General features: G+C 43.7%; 1 protein-coding gene across 4 annotated transcripts in view; it reads right to left on the minus strand.

Annotated features, from left to right (window-relative positions):
* Positions 1–12,348, minus strand: part of col11a1a (collagen, type XI, alpha 1a) — an 87,805-nt gene extending 75,457 nt beyond the window's left edge. For 3 of the 4 annotated variants that reach the window (XM_018741311.2, XM_018741312.2, XM_018741310.2), the window contains exons 1-4: positions 12,055–12,348; positions 5,849–6,013; positions 4,803–5,013; positions 1,217–1,379 (exon numbers count right to left, since the gene is read on the minus strand). In XM_018741311.2, the coding sequence (XP_018596827.2) occupies positions 1,217–1,379; positions 4,803–5,013; positions 5,849–6,013; positions 12,055–12,175 (660 nt within the window). In that variant the 5' untranslated portion in view covers positions 12,176–12,348. Of the gene's footprint in view, positions 1–1,216; positions 1,380–4,802; positions 5,014–5,848; positions 6,014–12,054 lie in introns of those variants that run through there. The other variant, XM_018741314.2, reaches the window with a different exon arrangement.
* Between the last annotated feature and the right edge of the window lie 7,187 nt (positions 12,349–19,535).

Genomic DNA, 19,535 nt, shown 5'->3' on the forward strand with positions numbered 1-19,535 from the left:
CCCATTTATATAGCTGGGTAATTTTACTAGAGTAATTTAGGCTAAGTACCTTGCTCAAGGGCACTACAGCAGGAGGTGAGATTCAAACCTGCAACCTCTGGCTCTAACCACTATGCTATCAGCTGTCCCTATTGTGTCATACCCGATATCAAAGCTAATTTACAAATCATGGAACTGCCACCTCATGCTGTTTTATTTTTTGTACAAAAAGCCTTCATGTGTCACCATCGGCCAAGTCACCCCACCAGTGAACGTGCTGTAAATCCTCCATACTTATTTGCCATCCTTTCAGCTCACAATAAGGCTGCATTAAATGTGCTGATTCCCAAACCACACATAAATTGCGGGATATCTGTAAATCTCCTAAAATGGGGATCGCTTGTGACTCTGAGCTCGCTGAGTAAGAACTCTTAAACATATAAAGTGGTACCATACTTGTAGTAATGAAGTCTGGAGAAGACATAGGAAATGAAATAAATAATGATGCCCATGCACAGCTCATGCCCCGGTTCTCCAAAGGAGCTCTGATTACGGTGTGGTAATGTGCACCCGTGATACCCAGTTGGTATAAAATCAAAACACGGTTTGTAAAGCAGGCCAGCAGTGACCACCAGAAACCCAGTGTCACACCCACAAGGCCAGGGATAAAAGCAGCAGCGTCCCGGCACAAGATTGCAGAATCTTGCAGTGCCCTTGCTTGCAAATTCAGCGTTTCATCCCTCGCACCCTGTTCCTCATTCTCGTGTCTACCTGGCTTTCAACCTCCGCTTGCTTCCCTTTGTCCTGAGTACAGTCTTGCCCTCTAAACAACGTTTGCACCTCGATCGACCGACGCCTGTCCCTGACCACCGATTTTGTCTGCCTCTGTCTGTTTGACTGGATCCAGGATGACCTCACCCGCGCTTGGGTCCGAACCACCTACCTCCTGCCTCCCGTCCCTGACTGTGACACCCAGACTTCATCCCCACATTCCACACATCCATCACTATCATTAGGGACCGCTAGTAGCGTCGTGGTTAGAGCTGCTACTTTTGAACCTATCTCCAGTTGTAGTACCCTTGAGTAAGGTACTTACCCTAAATTACCCCAGTAGAATTACCCAGCTGTATAAATGGGTAAATCAATGCAAACTGCTTTGTAGAAAAGTGTCAGCTAAATGTCTTTTTAGTATTATTATTCTGTCCAAAGCAAGCCGGTCAACGTCATTTCCTGTTACCTCAAAGACCTCCTCGTCTAGAATCCTGGTCCCAAACACGGTGATGCCGTCTGTGTCGATGGTGGCAGCGTCACTCCTTTTCAGTGACTTGGTGATTTTTTGTTTGCAGTCCACGGAGATGGTGACCTTCTTCTTGTGGACGGCGATGGCCACCCGATGCCACCTGTTCAGGAAAGGCGGAGTGGGTGAGGGGAGAGAGTGCAGCTCTCGAGCAGAGTTAACAAAGGTGCGAGCAACACCTTCCAAGCCAAGCAGAACAGGGCTTAGAAAACCAAATTCCAAGCAGTGACGCGATTCATTCCTGCGTCTGCAGTCGAGCCCTCGTAGCACTGGCTTAAACTCATTAAACACAGCGATCCCTAAATCCCTCTGGGTTACTCTGCATGACAGGGCCAGTGCACATTGCCCAGATTGTGCGACAGGAGCAAAGACAAGCAAGGACACAGAAATGCGGTAAAAAAAGGAACATTCCAGCATGGACTGAGACACTTCACTTTGTTTGGCAGGAATGAATTGCACTGAAACCCCTAAAGTGGTGAACCCTGAGACCCCAGCACTTAACCTTTAACCAAACTCTTTTACAGTAGGCAATTAGGGAATTTCTGCAGCTAAAAAAATGGTCATGTTTGCCAGGACAAAGTCTTATAGGTTTATTTCCTATTCAACAACAACACAGAACTGGCTGTTATAACTGGTACCTTGAAAACACTTAAAAAGTTCTGGGGAAGTGAACCTCAAGAGTAAATGCTAGTAAAGCAAAGTAATAGTTTATAGTTATAGTTTATAGTGAATATTTTTACTTAACAGTTACTAGTGTGGGAATACAGTGGTGCAGTGGGTTTGATCAGGTCCTGCTCTCCACTGGGTTGGGGGTTCGTGTCCCGCTTGGGGTGCCCTGCGATGGACTGGTGTCCTGTCCTGGGTGTGTCCCCTCCCCCTCCAGCCATACGCCCTGTGTTGCCGGGTTAGGCTCCAGTTTGCCATGACCCTGCTTGGCTAAGCGGCTTCAGACTGTGTGTGTGTGTGTGTGTGTGTGTGTGTGTGTGAGAGAGAGAGTTATTAGTGTTACCCAATTGCTATTGTGTTGTATTTTCTAAATGTTTTTAACTTATTTGTAATCGTAACATAGGTTGTTACTTTTTTAATCCCCCACCACAAGCTTGCAGAAAAAGACATTTCATTGCCAGCAACCACTGCTGTACGCTGTATTGTTGTGCATTTGATAAATAAACCATTGATTGATTGATTGATTGATTGATTGATTAATAGTAATAGTATTGCATTTTCTATTACAGCAATGAATGGCATGAGTACAGGGTGAAACATTCATCATATGAAGATGACAAAATGACAGTTTAAGATTGGATAAAATTATTCAGTATAACCTAATCAATGATCTGTGAGGACTCTCTTCTTTCATCTAGCTCAGAGAGTTGGTAGCACAGTGGTAAGGGCTGCTACCCTTGGACTGAAAGATTTAAATCCCACCTCCAGCTGTGTTGCTCTTGAGCAAGGTACTTACCCTAAATTGTTCCAGTACACTTATCTAGCGCCACAAACATGTAAATAATCACAAGTACCTTAACAGTGTAATTTGATTAGCGGAAAAGTATTAGTTAAATGTAGATGCTGTTTATTCTGAAACAGTTGTAATATGCAGAAAAATTAAACTCCTCCTAAGTCCATTACCTGACTTTAGATGAACTTACTGGAGACTATTTTACTTATTGAACTGAATTAAACTTTTAATCACATCATATACTCTACATATGAACAATAAATACTGTAAATACACACACATTGACTGCAATTTCTTGTCCCAAGCAGGGTCGAGGGGAACTGGAGCCTAACTTCGCAGCACAGGGCTGGAGAGGGAGGGGACACACCCAGGATGGAATGCCAGTCTGTTGCAAGGCACCTCAAGCGAGACTTGAACCCCATACCCACCAGAAAGAATGACCTGGCCAAACCCGCTGCGCCACCACTCCCTCCCTGCTGTAAATAAACAGCAATGTGTTAATTTGTTTGTGGTTACTACACACAGGGTCTTCACTAACTTCCAGAAGTTAGGAGCACCCTGTCGTATCTGAGCCAAAACAAATAACAACAACAGCAGACGACATGGCCCACGACTCTGAGCGCAGAAGCTTATGCAGTTTACAAGCTGGACACGGCACCGGAAACCACAGGAGAGCCCAGCAAGACCTCAGCCAGGGCCCCGTGCTGGACCTCAGCCAGAGAACAACAGCAACAAAATCCTCTAATTAGCTCATTACTGTTTCGGACAGAAGGCCTCAGTCCTGGGCATGTGCCGTGGGCATGCGATGCGGTCGGCTGCGTTCCACGGCCATGCTACAGCCTTCTTCGCTGGTGTCTAGGTGTATAAGATTACCCTTCAGCTGCTGAAGGACAAAAGCCTCTCTGCATGATGGAGTCTGAGCGGATGAACATTTGAAGTTAATGACCAAGACTAGGATAACCCTGCCCCCCCCGCCCCGTGTACAATAAAAGAGCCAAACACTCCATGTGTTGCATCATGGCGGCGCTTCAGTTGGACCTCTGTCTGGAGCATCTGGATATCACCTAACAAAGACTACCTTGCTTGGATGCTTTGGGCAGAAGTTCTTCTCCACTAAGCAGCGTTTAAACTTCCCAAAAAAGGCATGAAGTGTTTACATGTATTCATTCAGTGGGACAGCTGGTAAGCGCAGTAGTTAGAGTCACTGTCTTTGGATCCAAAGGTTGCAGGATTGTAGTACCCTTGAGTAAGGTACTTACCCTTAGCTGTTCCAGGAAAAAACCACCCAGAAATATAAATGGGTAAAACTATTATACGCTTATAACTGTATTTGTAACCTTAACATGGTAAGTTACTTTGGAGAAACGCATCAGGTAAATGAATAAATGTAAACTTACATTTACATGTATTCATTTAGCAGACGCTTTTCTCCAAAGCAATGTAAATCTCATAGAAAATACAATGTGTTCATTACATGAGCAGAAAGAGACACTTAGATGCAGACGTGTGATTCTTAAGTGCAGTTAGTTTGTTTCTTTCCACCATATGAACCAACGTTCATCACATGAGTAGCTGCATAAAACTCAGAATAGATGATTCCCGATCACCTTCCTAGATTTTTTTTGAGATACACAAACTTTTACGTACATTACAGGAGTAGCGGCTTTGTAAAGGTTTATCAGGGCATGATCATAAAGTTATGGTGCATGAACATTTACACCTTAAGTGACACTAATGAAAACTGCACTGATACTTTTCTCCAACGCAACTTACAATGTTAATCTACTTACAGTCATTTACCCATTTTTCCAGTTGGGTAATTTAACTAGAGGAATTTAGGGTAAGTTCTTTGCTCAAGGGTACTACAGCCAGAGGTGAGATTTGAGCAATCCTTGGAGCCCAAGGCAGCAGCTCTAACCACTACATTACCAGTTGTCCTGAAAAGTGTACGGAAGAGACAGGAAATGGGGCAGAATTAAAAACTACAGTGCGATGGGTCGCCAACATTTTACTCACAAGTTACCCGAGAGGGGGGAAGTGTACCACGAACAGGCTGCCTTCACTTACTGTCCGTCAGCGAGGTTGAGGGTGCGAAACAGGGGGTAGTCCTCAGGTGTGGGCTTTCCATGCTGATCCTCATACAAGAACACAGGGGACCGGCCAACCTCAACACCCAGCTGCTGGACGCCTTGTTTGTTGTAGATGGAGAGCAGGAAGGACTGAATCCCTGCCTTGGGCCGGATGGTCATGAGGATGGAAAAATCTTTGGGGAAAACTCCTGTTGGAATGGGACCGAAACAGTTTCAGCTGGAACTGCTGGGTAAGCAGCTGGAACCGGACTTTGGTAAAGCTGTCAGCAATGGAGCAAAAATTCTTGTTTGCAGAAATAAACGTTAAACCACTTGTAGTATTATGCATAAAATGCATAAAATTGTGCTCTCATCGGTTCTTTCATGTCTGACATTTTTAGTAGAAATCTTGTAAAGCTTGAGCTCTAAGACAAAGGTCCTTTAGGAAACATAATTTCAGTCGATGGTACATCGCTCAGCCAACAAAAGGGAGGAAAAAAATATCAAATGTTATATTATAAAACGGGCAATAATTACACGACTAAGCCAATAATGCTTTTCCACTGCACTGCTGTTATAAGAACAACTTATAAAATGAAAACTACATTCACACCTTATGATCAGTGGTCCACGTTACCCATCAATAGAGGGGCGACATATTAAGCCCAAAGAAGTACAGTGCACTGCCACCAATTGCAGAAACACCACCGGCATTCTCTCCTCTAACTGCTCCATGTATTTTCTAAGAACACATATCTTGCTTTTTTAACCCCTAACCTGGGTGATACACAGTATTTACCCAAACTCATAACTCAAGGCAGTCTTAGAGGACCACGAAAGAAAAAAGGGGAAAATTACACTTTCGTACTCTACATTTCTTGCCCATTTTAGAGTTTGGAGCTGCAGCTATGAACTATTAAAATATTACAGAAAAAGAGACTGTAGCACTTAAAATCGGTGTTGAAATACCAAATAAATGGGGAAGCAAATAAACAAACAAATGTTGTCCTTATAGCAAATGAGATGAGGATGATGTCGTCTTGCCTGGAAAGAGCTGCTTGGTCGGGGCGCTGATCTCAGCTGCCTTCTCCACCCTGTAGGCTGTGTCTGGAGGTGATGCTCTTCTGTTGGTGCAAAACCCTGACGTTGTACTCACTCCTTCGGGAGAACTATGAAATTCTAAAGCTTTAAGCACATCGACCGGTTCAGCTGTGGAAACACAAAGTAAACTTCATGTTACATCTAAAAAAAAAAATAAATAAATTGCACTACAGATTTTCATCTAACACTTTTAAAGAACAGTACAGAGGTCATCTTAAATCTTATATATTTCAAAACTACCGTTCCGTTTTCAAATGAATACACGTCTTACCTGAGAAATACGATACAATGTTAAACACTGGAAAAGTATCACGTGGATGAAGTAACACTTTTCGAATGAAGGTGGTTATGAAAAAACTCAAGTTTTCATTAGGGTCTGGCCAACTGCAGTGCTGGTTAACCTTTAGCAAACAGCCATTAAAAATGAAATGCATAATCCAGCAGAGGAAACTCGCCACTGGTTTTGAAACTCAACAAAATTCAAATGGTCTACAGGAAATCTTGGTCAGTGGTTCCACTGATATGCATGTTTTATACTATTTACCACTTGTGTACCTCTTGAGCTTGGTAAAAAAACTTGATTGCCAAGTGACATCTAAAAGTCCAACCACCCAAAACCGCTGGTCCAATGCACATTACCTACCACATGAACCTTAGGGTGTGAGGCAGGGTGCACCTTGGGCAGGATGCCAGTACATTGAAAGGTAAGCAGCAGCTCTAGGGGCAGCCAGAAGAGTGGTTAGCACTTCTACCTTTTGTCCCAAAGGTCATAGGTTCAAATCCTACCTATAGTACCCTTAAGCAATATGCTTACCATAAGGTGCTCCAGTAGAACTCCCCAGCTGTGTACAAGGGTAAATAACTATGAGCTGTTTTGGGAAAAAACACCAACTAAATGCAAATATTTGGTGAGCTTTGCAAAAGTCTTCTCGGGCAAGCAGTGGCATAGTGATTAGAGCTGCCCCCAGAAGGACCTTGAATCTAACCTCCTCCAAGGTACTTACCCTGAATTACACACACACACACACACATTTTCAGAACCGCTTGTCCCTTACGGGGTCACGGGGAACCGGAGCCTACCCGGTAACACAGGGCGTAAGGCCGGAGGGGGAAGGGGACACACCCAGGACGGGACGCCAGTCCACCGCAAGGCACCCCAAGCAGGACTTGAACCCCAGACCCACCGGGGAGCAGGACTGCGGTCCAACCCACTGCGCCACCGCACCCCCTGTTACCCTGAATTACTCTAGTAAAAATCATCCAGCTGTATAAATGGGTAAATTGTTTCATCAAAGTAAACTCCCTTGCTCTAAAAGTCAACAAGACAGCACAGATATAAGCAAACGAACACGCGAATTGGCTAAGGGCCCAAATCTCAGTTATTTTTGCCCAGCATAACCTGCAAATTCATTATGATGTAATGAAGACTGCAATATTCCTCCACAGAAAGCAAGTGAAAAAAATGTACAGGGAAACCTGCCAATGAACACTTGCATGTAATAGCATTAATACTTACATCAATACACAACTAAAACAAGCGTGGGGAAAAATATTAATCAAACAAAAGGATCAAAACTTGAAAAGTAACACTGCCTGAAGAGAACATGGAGCCAATGCCAATTGGCTGCCTGCCCCTCCTGTGTGTGTGTGTGTGTGTGTATATATGTGAGTGTGTGTGTGTGTGTGTGTGTGTGTGTGTGTGTGTTAGATTCACACAGCCTAGGAAACGTGTACAGCATAAGCATAAAAAAAAACACAGTATGTATTTACATAAATGCCTTTAAAGTGGGAACAACTAACTGAAAAAAAGGCTGTTTCTTCACATCTTCCAGTTTTTTAACCCTTACAATTAACCTCACATAAAGTTTTCTAATTAGCTGTGCTGTAAAAAGAGCTTGAAAAGTGTTTTACAGCCACTATAGTAATGGCCTCTTTAAAGTAACCTATTAATTGCAATGTACAGTATGAGGAACACATGCAAACTGTACTATAGTACAGTTAATAAACCCTTCTGTCAGGTCTTGAGTTCCCGCCAGTAGCACAGAAATTAAAACATACGCCACAAGCCACAGACCACGAGCACATGTTAACGGGATTTGCAGATGAAAAACCTTTTAACTACAGACACCCCGTGAGAACTTGCTGAAAGCACATTTAACACAGTAAAACAAATATTCTACAGTAAGTGCATCACTCCTCTTCTTGTGCAAAATGGCTTGAAAATTCTTAAAGGACTGTTTAGTTTGGCACGCAAAGCTTCTATATTCATGTTCTTTACCCACACTGTCTACTGTAAATTGGTGTAAAAATGCTCATGTACTTCAATGCATTGTAAGCATCGCACTGCAGATTTTTTATTACTGTAACAGTGAAACATGCCTCTGTACATACACAAACACACTGGCTGAAGCCGCTTGTCCCGAGTGGGCTCGCGGTGAGCCGGAGCCTAACCCAGCAACACAGGGTGCAGGGCTGGAGGGGGAGGGGACACACCCAGGACGGGACGCCAGTCCCTCACAAGGCACCCCAAACTGGACTTGAAACCCAGACTAGTCAGAGAGCAGGACCCGACCAAACCCGCTGCGCTACCAAGCCCCCTTCTGTAAATTGAAAATAATTATTTTAATATTTACTGTATTTGCAACTTATTGAGAATTAAATGATAAAGTACGCTGAAGGCAATTAGATAATACTTTACAGCGTGTTTCAAATCAATGCTGCAATGAGGGTGATGACTCAGTGGCGCATCTGACCACTGTAGCACATGGGAACTAAACACTCTTCTTAAGAAAGCCCTTAAGGTGACCGTAAAAATGTGTCACCAAGAAAATGCGACGAGTCTTTAATTAAGCAGCCATCTCCTAATCTGTGTGGCGGGCCAGAGTGGGAGCTGCTTTGGAAGAACCACATTCTCAAGTTGGAAATGCATTCATGACCCCTGAAATCCCTGAAAAGCAAAGGCTTCTTATGTCCATTATTCCCTCTGCCACAAGAAAGCCCTTTGTGCCGGAAAGCCAGTGGGGTCGTAGGACCGCTCTTCCCCTCAGAGAATGACCACATGGACTGGTCACCTCTCAAAGTGAAGAAAGGACCTCAGTAAACTAATATATAACTGAGCGTTGATTATGGGAAACAAAAAATGGTGCAAAATCCATGTGTGGCTTTGTGCTTCTCTATGCATGGGAACTAGAAACTAGTGGAGCCTCTGAGCTGCGGAGGGGAAGGAAGGAGCTCTTTGTGACCCTGAGAACGTGCATCTCCGGACCACACACGGGTCCAGATGGGGCATCGCACCCTCTCGGCAAAGTTCGGAAAACCATGCGTGTCCGAAATCAATTAAAGCCACCAAACAAGCATGTGCAGACCGTGTCCACAGCGAGTCTGAAGAGAAGGCATTGCATCACAATGGCTTCTCTGCAAACTGGGATGCTCCTCTTCCCAGGACTGAAGGACACGGCGAAGGGGAAACTGTTTGCTTTAAGCAAAGGAAGGGGATGAGCCTGGGCAGAGGCCTTGGCATTTCATTCACACACAACACGGAAATTAGCAAGACCTAAAACATAACCTTGATTCATTTGCATGGAGCATTTCACTGAAAACAGTCCAAAAATCTGATTTAACACCTGTCATCTTAACAAGAAAATAATAAATGCTAAATTAAAGAGAACAGCATGTTCCGGAATGTATTACCACCTGCACCAACATGTAAGTCGGTCGTGAAGGGGGCAAGAAGAGACTCATAACTACTGTAACAAATAACAATACGCATGTATTATTTACAATCTCCTTTTAACGGACCATATTTAGTGGCAGAGCACAGATGGAAACACTAAGGACCTTTTCACCTCCTGGTCCCTGAGACCCTAAAAAAAAAGCATTCCATCAGAGTCTCTCTCTCACCACTGAAGTCACGGCGACACACTGCTGCGAATCGCACCAGCTAGCAGCAGGCCATAAAAAGGACCAAACTTCAATAGAATTAACCCATCTGAACAACCATGTATAATTTATATAGTATATAAAAGAGAGAGAATAATACACCATTCATACAATTGTAGAGCGCAGGACAAAAAAGAAAAAAAAAAAAAAAACTGAGAAAAAATACTTATTTTGATTCAAAAGAGACACGTACAGAAAGAAAGTGTCCAAAAAGAATTTCCCTTATTTCACCCAGCAGGAAGGGCCGTCGTGTGTCTTAAATTGAGTTTTCAGGAAGAATGCATATCCAGGAGCTCCATCGGCCTGAGGGCCGGAAACACGTCTCCGCTTTACTCCGCTACTGGAACGAAGAGCAGCTTGCAGGGTTCCTACATGGCTTTTTACCAGCTTTACATGGATGTTATTGAAAACCAAAAAGAGCAGGAAACTACATTATCATCTATGAGAAAAAAGGTCTCATATAGGAAGAATCTGTAGGAGTTACCGCTTGCTTACACTATGTTTACCCCAAAAAGTGCCTTGATAAAAATCATGCTTTTAGCACTTAAGTATTTTCTTAGACTGATCTAAAATACCATAACATCAAAATAACTAAATATTTATGATGAAAGCTCCGTTAGTGATTGTCTAAGTCCACATGCTTGGGCCTCTGTTCCAGAAAGATCTTGAAGACACACGGATAACAGGTAAGTGCAAAGGAAACGATTGTCAAAAAAATACCGAGCAATTACAAAGGACAGCACTGTTGGGAAATAGCAATAACTCCCACGAAAAAGAGAATTAATATGTGGCTTTGTGTCAACAGGGAAAAAGATTAAATTAACCGAAATAAACTAAAGTACCGTTTCGCGTTTCTGACTGCTCTGAGCTTAGTGAATCGGGCGCGAGGGAGAAAGACCCGCCAATTCTCCCACGTTCTTTAATTAAACGTAATTAAACACATTTATTTTACGATCACAAAGAACATTGCCTGTATTATATCTGTATTACGAAGCATTGATTAAATCCCTAATTATATTTGCTTTACCGCCTGTTAATTGTACCGCATAATTAAAGCAGTATCACTTCATGCACATGCGCGTTGAACGCGAACGGAAATTAATAAGCGGACACGAACATGTACCAGACCCGTCATTTACTGTGTTCGTAAGCGGGTGTGTGCGTGCAGAGCGCGTCCCCAGCATTCAGGGACACAATAATAACGTCCCGGGGAAATTTTGTAACTTTGCAATACGCTATAACTTTACTAGGATACTGTAATTTTTACGTTCCACATGAGCTAGAAGACTGACCTTTCTGGCTTTACGAAGGCCCTTTTCGCTCAAAAAAATTGAAATAGAGTAATTTTGGTCCAAGGTGTATTTTTGGACTGGCTGTCTAGGGTAGAAGTTTCTTTCAGACGTTTTCAACAAGCAGCCGAAACACTATTTCAGTATGAACTGTATGAATATTAAACGTTACAAAAGTACTTTGAGGTCAAGGGGTGCGACGGGGGGGCGACATGCGGCTCCCAGAGCACGCGCCCTCGTCCCCTCACGCGCCACCCACGGCGGACAGCGGACACTCCGGCCGGGCGTGACGTCACACGCAAACCTGTCCCGCGACTGCGGAACCGAGTACAGTAGTGCAAGGAAGGAGCACAGTCCACCGCACTCACCATGCACGCGCACACCTAACGGACCAGCGGAGACAAAGCCCCCCCCGCAGGGCCCCCAGAAAGTGTGTGCGCGTGAGGTGTGCAAACCGGGTGAAAAGGGTATCATAGGGGAGTTTAACCGATGGAAAAAAACCTCTCTTAAAACACCGCGTCCAACAAGTGGCCGAATAACTAAAAGAACCAGCAAGTTTATCAAACTCATCAAATAAAATTCTAATCTTCTGAGCAACTTCTCGCTTCTTCTGCTCCTCATTGTCAACCACCTCACAGGCTGTGAGTTACCGTTTACAAGCAGTACTACTTACCACACTCTGCGAGGTTCTGAAATTAACACTCACATGATGAGCATGTGCGGAGAACCAGTGGAAGACGTCATCATCATCATCATCATCATAATCATCATCAGTGATATTCTTTTTAATGCTCCATTCATAACCTCTATGAGTGGAAGTTTCTGTCACCAAGACAAATTCCTGGTGTGTATGTGTGAACATACTTGGCAATAAAGCTCGTTCTGATTCTGATTCTTAATTATTTCCTTGACGCGCTTTACCTCTGGCCACCGTCTGCAGGAGAGTCAGAGCGACGATGAGTGATGCGAAAGTGCGGTCCACGAGACACCTTGTCCACCCCCACCGAGTGGACCCCCGCGTGGACCACCGGCGCACCTCCATGGCTGGCTCAGTCGCGCAAAGTTCCGCTCAGACAAATCTCAGTCCCTCGCGAAGCTCCCGCGCTCTACTGAGCCATAGGTTCGAGGCCCGCGGTTCCGATGTGGACACCCCGAGCTGCTGGCGGAGCCTCGATCGCAGCGCGGTGGCGCGGAGAAGAACAGCCGCGCGCGCAAACCACCGCCCCTGGAATTTAACCCCGGACCCTCCCATCGCTCCTGCGACGCCTCTCCGCTCTCCGTGTCCGTGAAAGACGAGCTCTTTCCCCCGGTGCCCCGACACGGAGAGGAGTTACAGGAGGGTGTGAGGTCCAGTTGCTTTTTTCAGGAGCTTTTCACGAGAGCGACTTATATTGATCATTAACTAGTATTGGGTCTGATACCTTTGTCCAGACGATTTAGAGTGTTACCAACACCACAGTAAACCCTGTCATTCACAGAGCAGGGCAACATAACACACCCTTTAGGGGCAATTTAGGGGCAAAAAAACAGTCATCAGTGCTTTGGACTGTGGGAGGAAACCGGAGCGCCTGGAAGAAACCCGCGAGAAGATGCACGCTCCTCACAGGCTGAGCTTGGTTCCAACGTGTGGAGTCAGGCGGTGTTCGCTACCCGCTGTGCCACCGTACCACAGTTTTATTCTTCTCTAGCGCTCTATTCATAAGACACAATGTAATAGAAACTGCAGTAAAATGAGTAAAAGCAAATAGACAATATCCTATTTATTAGATATAAGAGGGCCATTAACGGGGTTCTGCATCGGATGGGCTTCGAACTTCCTCCCTTTAGCATAGAGCTCATTGTGACCATGTTCTCTGGAGCCCAAACCCAGTACAACTGGTTACTCTGCATATGACTGTTTTGAACCTAAGACCACCTGGTGGACGAGCCACGCGGTCGATCCCCACCTGTAAAGCGAAGGATTTTCGTGTGAGTCGCGCTCCTTTAATTTTTCTCTGTAACGCAGCTATTATAACTATAATCACTAAATCTGAAAACTGATTCAGCCAAATAATATCACACTGACTGAAGCACCCATCATATGGGGAAAGTTCAATAGCAAAAAGGTATTTCTAAATCGTTTTTAAAAGGGGAAAATAGCAGAGACAAACGAGTAGCTTATAGGAGTATATATATAAAGATGATGATAATAAAATGAAGAATATTAACAATAACTAAGATCAAATACTGAAAGACAGGATGCAGAGCTTGAGGGGTAACATTATTTTGCATTTGAGGAAAATTTTTTAGGAATGAGTCTTTATTATTAATGACCATATGTGACAAATAGGTGACTGGAATAGCTGGCAAATGTATTATTTGCACACACACACACACACACACACACACAGAGTGGTGAAGGACCCCCTCCCCCAGGTTCATCAGCTAACCTCCTGGACCATGTGTCTCCATGTAGAAGCTCTGAGCCACAAGGCAGGTGGGAAACGCTTTCCCTCATAGCACCAGGAGCTCCATCGGACCCCTGATCACCCGTCCTCACAGGGGCCACAACTAAACAAACCCTCCAGGTGGACGAGCTGAATGGTTCGGCTCTTTTCCTTTTCCAACAAATACGCTGCGCACTTTCACCATGATTTACCCAACAAGTGCTAATTGATTGTGTTGTACGGCTGTTCAAACTGCAGCGAAAAGTGCCCCCTGTGCTTCTGGAACCATCATTTCCGAGTGTCTGCCAGTGGCTGTCCAGCCGACTCCTGCTTATAGTGTCTGTGCGGCACCTGGCGAGGAAGCGTTACTGAACTAAACAGTAATTAAACCGTCGCAAAACATTGTTTTATCTTCATATTGCCAGCACTGAATAAACAGGAATAAAAGGTTAAAAGGCACACGACGCATATGAGACCAGACAACACAAGGAAGCATCCTGCTGTCTGACGCTGCCGTCAACCCTCTTCTTCTAGGGTGCCCAATTGGTCATATTTTTAAAGGAAATGCATCATATTTTAAGTGGTTTTTTAACTGAATGTTATCATGGTAAATATAAATGCATATACAGTACCCTTTAGGGAAAATCCCTGCTTGGACTGTTCGTAAGAGATGTACATCCTGTATGAAATATTATTTATTAATTAGTGTATCTGCTATGAGCTGTGGTACGGTAGGTAACTGTTATTTCCCCGAAGTCCTCGCATCACGTGCTTTTTTTGTTTGTCGTTCTTTAGATGCAAATTAAAAGTCTAGCAAGACATTCAGGTCTCTGGACCTCGGTTAGACACCCCTGATCCAGGCTTTAGCCAAGAGGTCAGATGGGAGCTAAAATACCCACCCGGAATTCCCTCTGGACAAAAGTCAAAGGTTACTGCTTTCTAAAGTGATTCAATTTTTTTTTCCCCATTTAACCCTTAAGGTGCTAAATTATTAAAACCTCTCCCATGTCTCCCTGCTCTGACTTATCCAAGGCTGCTTTGGTCTGCACAATATGCGGGGTCACGATGAAATCCTTCGCTCTTTTCTATAGTTGTCCTTGAGGATGGACGAGAAACCGCAGGATTAAAAATGATCAAATATTTATATGCGCTTCATTGACGATCCTCTTAAAAGCTATCAGGTAATATCTAGTGTTCGTGCATCGCAGACACCTATAGCTTTATGGAATCCACCTGCAACGCACATAGAAACCCAGTCAAACTTCACTAACCCAATGCAAACAAAATACAGGAATTACTGCGAATGATTTTATGCAGTAAAACACCCAAAGGAGCCTTGGTATATAGAGTTTTGAAAGTTAATGGACCGGTTCGCACTCGGTAGCCCTTCTGCTCGCACCACTGAGCAGGTAGGAGAAGAGGTATGCCCTAATGAGTAGTCCAAAGAGATTGTTGAGACAGTTCTTCTGCGTGGATCTCGCTCTGGGTCTCGGGGAATGTCCACTCATGGGTGAAAAATGAAGGAAGACAACTGGCAAGCAGTCAACACAGCTGGCAGCTGCTGCTTCCTCCGTGATCGCTGCCACGTGTGACAAACGCTCAACAGGAGAACGAAAAGCAGATGAGGTGAAGAAGCTCGGGCTTCCGCTGGACAGAAGCAACCGTGACCCAGACCTGTGACCTTGCAGTGGTCCTGCTGCAATGTGCTGTCCATTAACCAGTAACTCCCACATATTAGCAGTGAGATCTACTTTAGCATCCTGAATTTTAAATAAATGTAAGGAAACATTCAACTAAATCACAGAGTTCAATAAGTATTTCAATATTTTCAATTACATTTGAATTACAAGTCCAATGTGAATTGTATAGTGCGTTTCCCTCCTTAAGTGAAGCTCATGTATCATATTTACTAACATGACAGCGCAAAAAAATGGTCGATTCAGGTCAACTGTCGATCGTGTATTTTACAGATCCTTCCTGCCATTTTTTGGCTTATGGCTTCTCGAGGGCGTCAGCGTTTTCACACTCTGAAAAAGAGTTCATTCGTAAATTCTTCGTGTGCAGTGATTGTGCCAGTATTGGATCAACTCCAGAGATTGTACCCCCCCGCCCCACCGCCTTTTCAAAATGAGGTTTTTTCAGAAACAATTTTACTGTGACCTGGAGTCTTCTTTGCAACAAGCCCCTCATTTCTAATAGATCGGTATCACGGTGGCACAGCAAGTAGTGCTGATGTCTCGCAGTGCCTGGGTGGTGCGAAAGGACATGGGTTTGATCCCCGCTCAGTCTGTGTGGAGTTTGCATGCTCTCCCTGTGTCTGTGTGGGTTTTCTCTGGGTGCTCTGGTTTCCTCCTACAGTCCAAAGACATGCTGTTCAGGTTCACCCATAGTGTGTGAATGACAGAGAGAGTGTGTTCCACTAATGTAGGGATGAGTGACCCAGTGTAAGTCATGTATCTAGCAGTGTAAGTCACCACGGTGAACAAGGTGTGTGGGATGATAACACTACACAGAGCCAGTTGGAAGTTGCTTTGGAGAAAAGCGTCTGCTAAATAAATAAATATAAATGACGTTGGTGGTAGGTCCACAAATCTGTACAAAACATGTTATTGGGGCCTTTAAGATGTAATGCAAATGTTTCAAAGTGTATCACTATTATGATATGAATCACAAATCAAAAAAGTGTAAGGAGTTGCATCAAGCAGTTATTTATGAAGAGAGCTGTATTTATCATTCATCATGACAGCTTTGGAGGACGAGGAAATGTCATGGGAATTCACTTTCTCAGCGCTTAGTAAATTCTGGTAAATATAACAGGGGAATGCCCGCTGTTTCCCCTTAGATGTACAAAGCGCTCTATAGCTTTTTGAAGTGCCTGATCCTGGCCTTCGTGTGCTTACCACTCAGTGGCTGCGTTACAGTTTACCACTTATTTCACTTTTTCTCATTAAATGTTAACTTTTCAAAATCCCTGGCCCTAAATAATAAGATGGGCTGGTTTGAGTATACAACCCATGAATAATTTCATTATAAGAAACACTTTATTTTATACCTGAAAGAATGTTACAATTGTTTTGAAGAGACGAGACAACACACACATTTTTAGAACTGCTTGTCCCATACAGGGTCACGGGGAACCAGAGCCTACCCGGCAACAGAGGGCATAAGGCCGGAGGGGGAGGGGACACACCCAGGATAGGACGCCAGTCCGTCGCAAGGCACCCCAAGCGGGACTCGAACCCCAGACCCACTGGAGAGCTAACCCCGGTCCAACCCACTGCACCATTGCGCCACCGCACCTCCCATCTGAGACAACACCTAATATGTTAATTCACTGTTATTCAATGTAACATTGATCATGTCTTCATGACTATGAATACAGATGCCCATCGACTAACAACGGGGTCATGTTCTGATAAACCCAGCTAAGTCGAAAAATCATAAGTCGAAAAGGAATACAGTACCGCACCTACCGAACATCATAGCCTGGCCTACTTTAACCGTGCTCAGAACACTTACCGTAGCCTACAGCTGGGCAAATTTAAGCAGGAGACACTCGTGGCATTTAGTAGACATGGTGGGATGCGAAAACACAACATAAAAAACATTTTCAACACAGTATCAGTTGTTTACACTCATTGGGGCGATCGCTACGGAGACTGCGAGCGTGGTGGAGTGGATGCTGCGGCTTTCTGCCATCGCCCAGCATTGGGAGTGAGTATCGTAGCACATATCGCAAGCACGGGAACACATCGAAATCCAAAATTCAAAGTACGGATTCCACCGAATGCGTATCGCTATCGTACCATCGTAGCTTTGGAAAATCGTAAGTCAAACCATCGTAAGTAGAAGAGCATCTGTATTTAACATTTTTATGTTGCTCTACTGCCAAAATCATAGAAATAATTACACTTTCCACACCTAAATATAATGTATATCCAAGCCCAGTGTTAAAAATAATGTTTTCTTCTTAAGGACTCCATTGGTTGATTCAGACCAAGGATCTGGCATTTGTCTCCTCCTCAGTAAGCAGGCTGGTTTCAGTCAACATTCAGGGTTACTAATCATCTGACTTCTGAGTCAAAGAACCTCAGTCGCGTATTTAACTATTCGAAAGCCACCCAGGTGATGTAAGCAGACTCAGTATATGCTGTACTGTACTGTAGGGAGTGTCCTGTATTGACTAAAAAGAAAGAACTGATAACACAATGTAACAGAACTTTTGTTATTTTGATTTTTTTTTTTACATTTTCCACTCAGTTTTGTTAAATTGAACATAATTTTGCGGTTAGTTCGTACTATATGTCAGTTTTTCGAAAAACCAGGTTCCGAGCACCGAGCGTTCCAGTTAGGATCTGATGTTTTCTAGAATGTTCTGGTGCCTTGTAGCATCTTCAACTGGCTGTAAAGTGTCAAACTAAAACCGATCCTAGAAGAACTAGTGGTATTTTTGTAATCAGTAAACTTCAACAAGCCATGACACAAAAATCGACATAACTAAGGACTTTGAAAAATCTTGTTGCGTTTTGTAATCAATGGAATGGAAATCCTCATATACATTTTTTATAGTAATGTCTGTCAAATAATTAATAGCAGCTAACTAACTCAATGAAACCTTAGTAACGTGGAATCGTTACATTTACTTGTTTCGTGTGATAAACAAACTCAAATTAGGACATTAATTTGACATACAGTGCCTACGGGTCTGTGACGTCTGAATTACGGTAGAATATAGAAGGTATAGAGGACGCTTGCATTAACTGGCGAAGCAAAGAGCTTTTGATAACGTGTTTAGAGGGGGGACAGAGCGCTGGCGGGACTTCGCTCCGACTCCGACTGTGTGCTGTCATGGAAGGAGCACTTTTCGCAGGCACACACTACACGCCCAGCAGGACACACACTCAGTGTCCAAACACACGGCGCTGCAGACAAAGCACAAAGAGCCTTTTCTTTGCCCCATGTCCTCTACATAAACACCCACAGAAAAGTGAGCTGATCCACAGCTATATAAATTCTGTAATGTTTTACGTTTCAGTGTTTTATAGATCAAATTTACTGCAACAAAATTTTGTGTAAAAAAACCTTTTTTTGTATTTGACGATTTAAACATTCGTGTTGTCACGTAGTGCATTTTCTAATTAAAATGATACATTTTTGATCTGTATTTTCATGGATGAACGCAAATTATCGAAAAACTTTTTAAATATTATTGTGTGCTTTCAATATAAGTAAAAATAGGAGCATTTAAATGTTTCAGTAAACTAAACTTGAACTCATGTGTGAGTCAGACTTCTTTCTGCTTTCATAATTCATTGTCAGTCTTGGGTTGTTATGATCCATACCTGAAGTTCCCTCTGTAAATATGAATGAGCCAAGTGATGAATTTCTGCTTGTTAAAATTAACATTTGATCTATATGACGACTCATTTGAACTTTGGACTTTGGGCTTCCTGGATGTGGTACTGAACTTTCTTTGTCCTTGCTTTATATACTGTAAATGTGGGTTCATCATCATCATCATCATCATCATCATCTCTCTGTTTCTGTGTTGCTGTGACCCGATGCTGCTGCCGCTGTTAATAAAAAAAAAGAGATAGACCTTCAGGTAATAAAACGTCCCTCTGCCCCACAACAACACAACCACACAAAACCAGCTGCCAAATTCACACTGACTGTATGTTTCCGTGGACAAGAGGGTGACGACTGAAGAGCGACCGCCTCCGTGCACCCAGCCCGTCTGCAGAGCCAGCTGTTTCAGCTGCGCTTCTGTCTCCGCGGTGCATTTAATCTGTGCTGAAGGACAGCAAAGTTCCCCCTTTTCCAAAAATATTGGCTCGAAGAAATCCACATGAACATTACATTCTACTTTCTTTACTGAAGACAGTGAAAAAAATAAAACAATAAGGATTATTTAGAGATGCAGCTCATCGCTAAAATACAGTACACTCAATGTCAACTTAAAAAGAGAACCAGGAG

The sequence above is a fragment of the Scleropages formosus genome, chromosome 19 (assembly GCF_900964775.1).
Source record: "Scleropages formosus chromosome 19, fSclFor1.1, whole genome shotgun sequence".
Lineage (NCBI taxonomy): Eukaryota > Metazoa > Chordata > Actinopteri > Osteoglossiformes > Osteoglossidae > Scleropages > Scleropages formosus.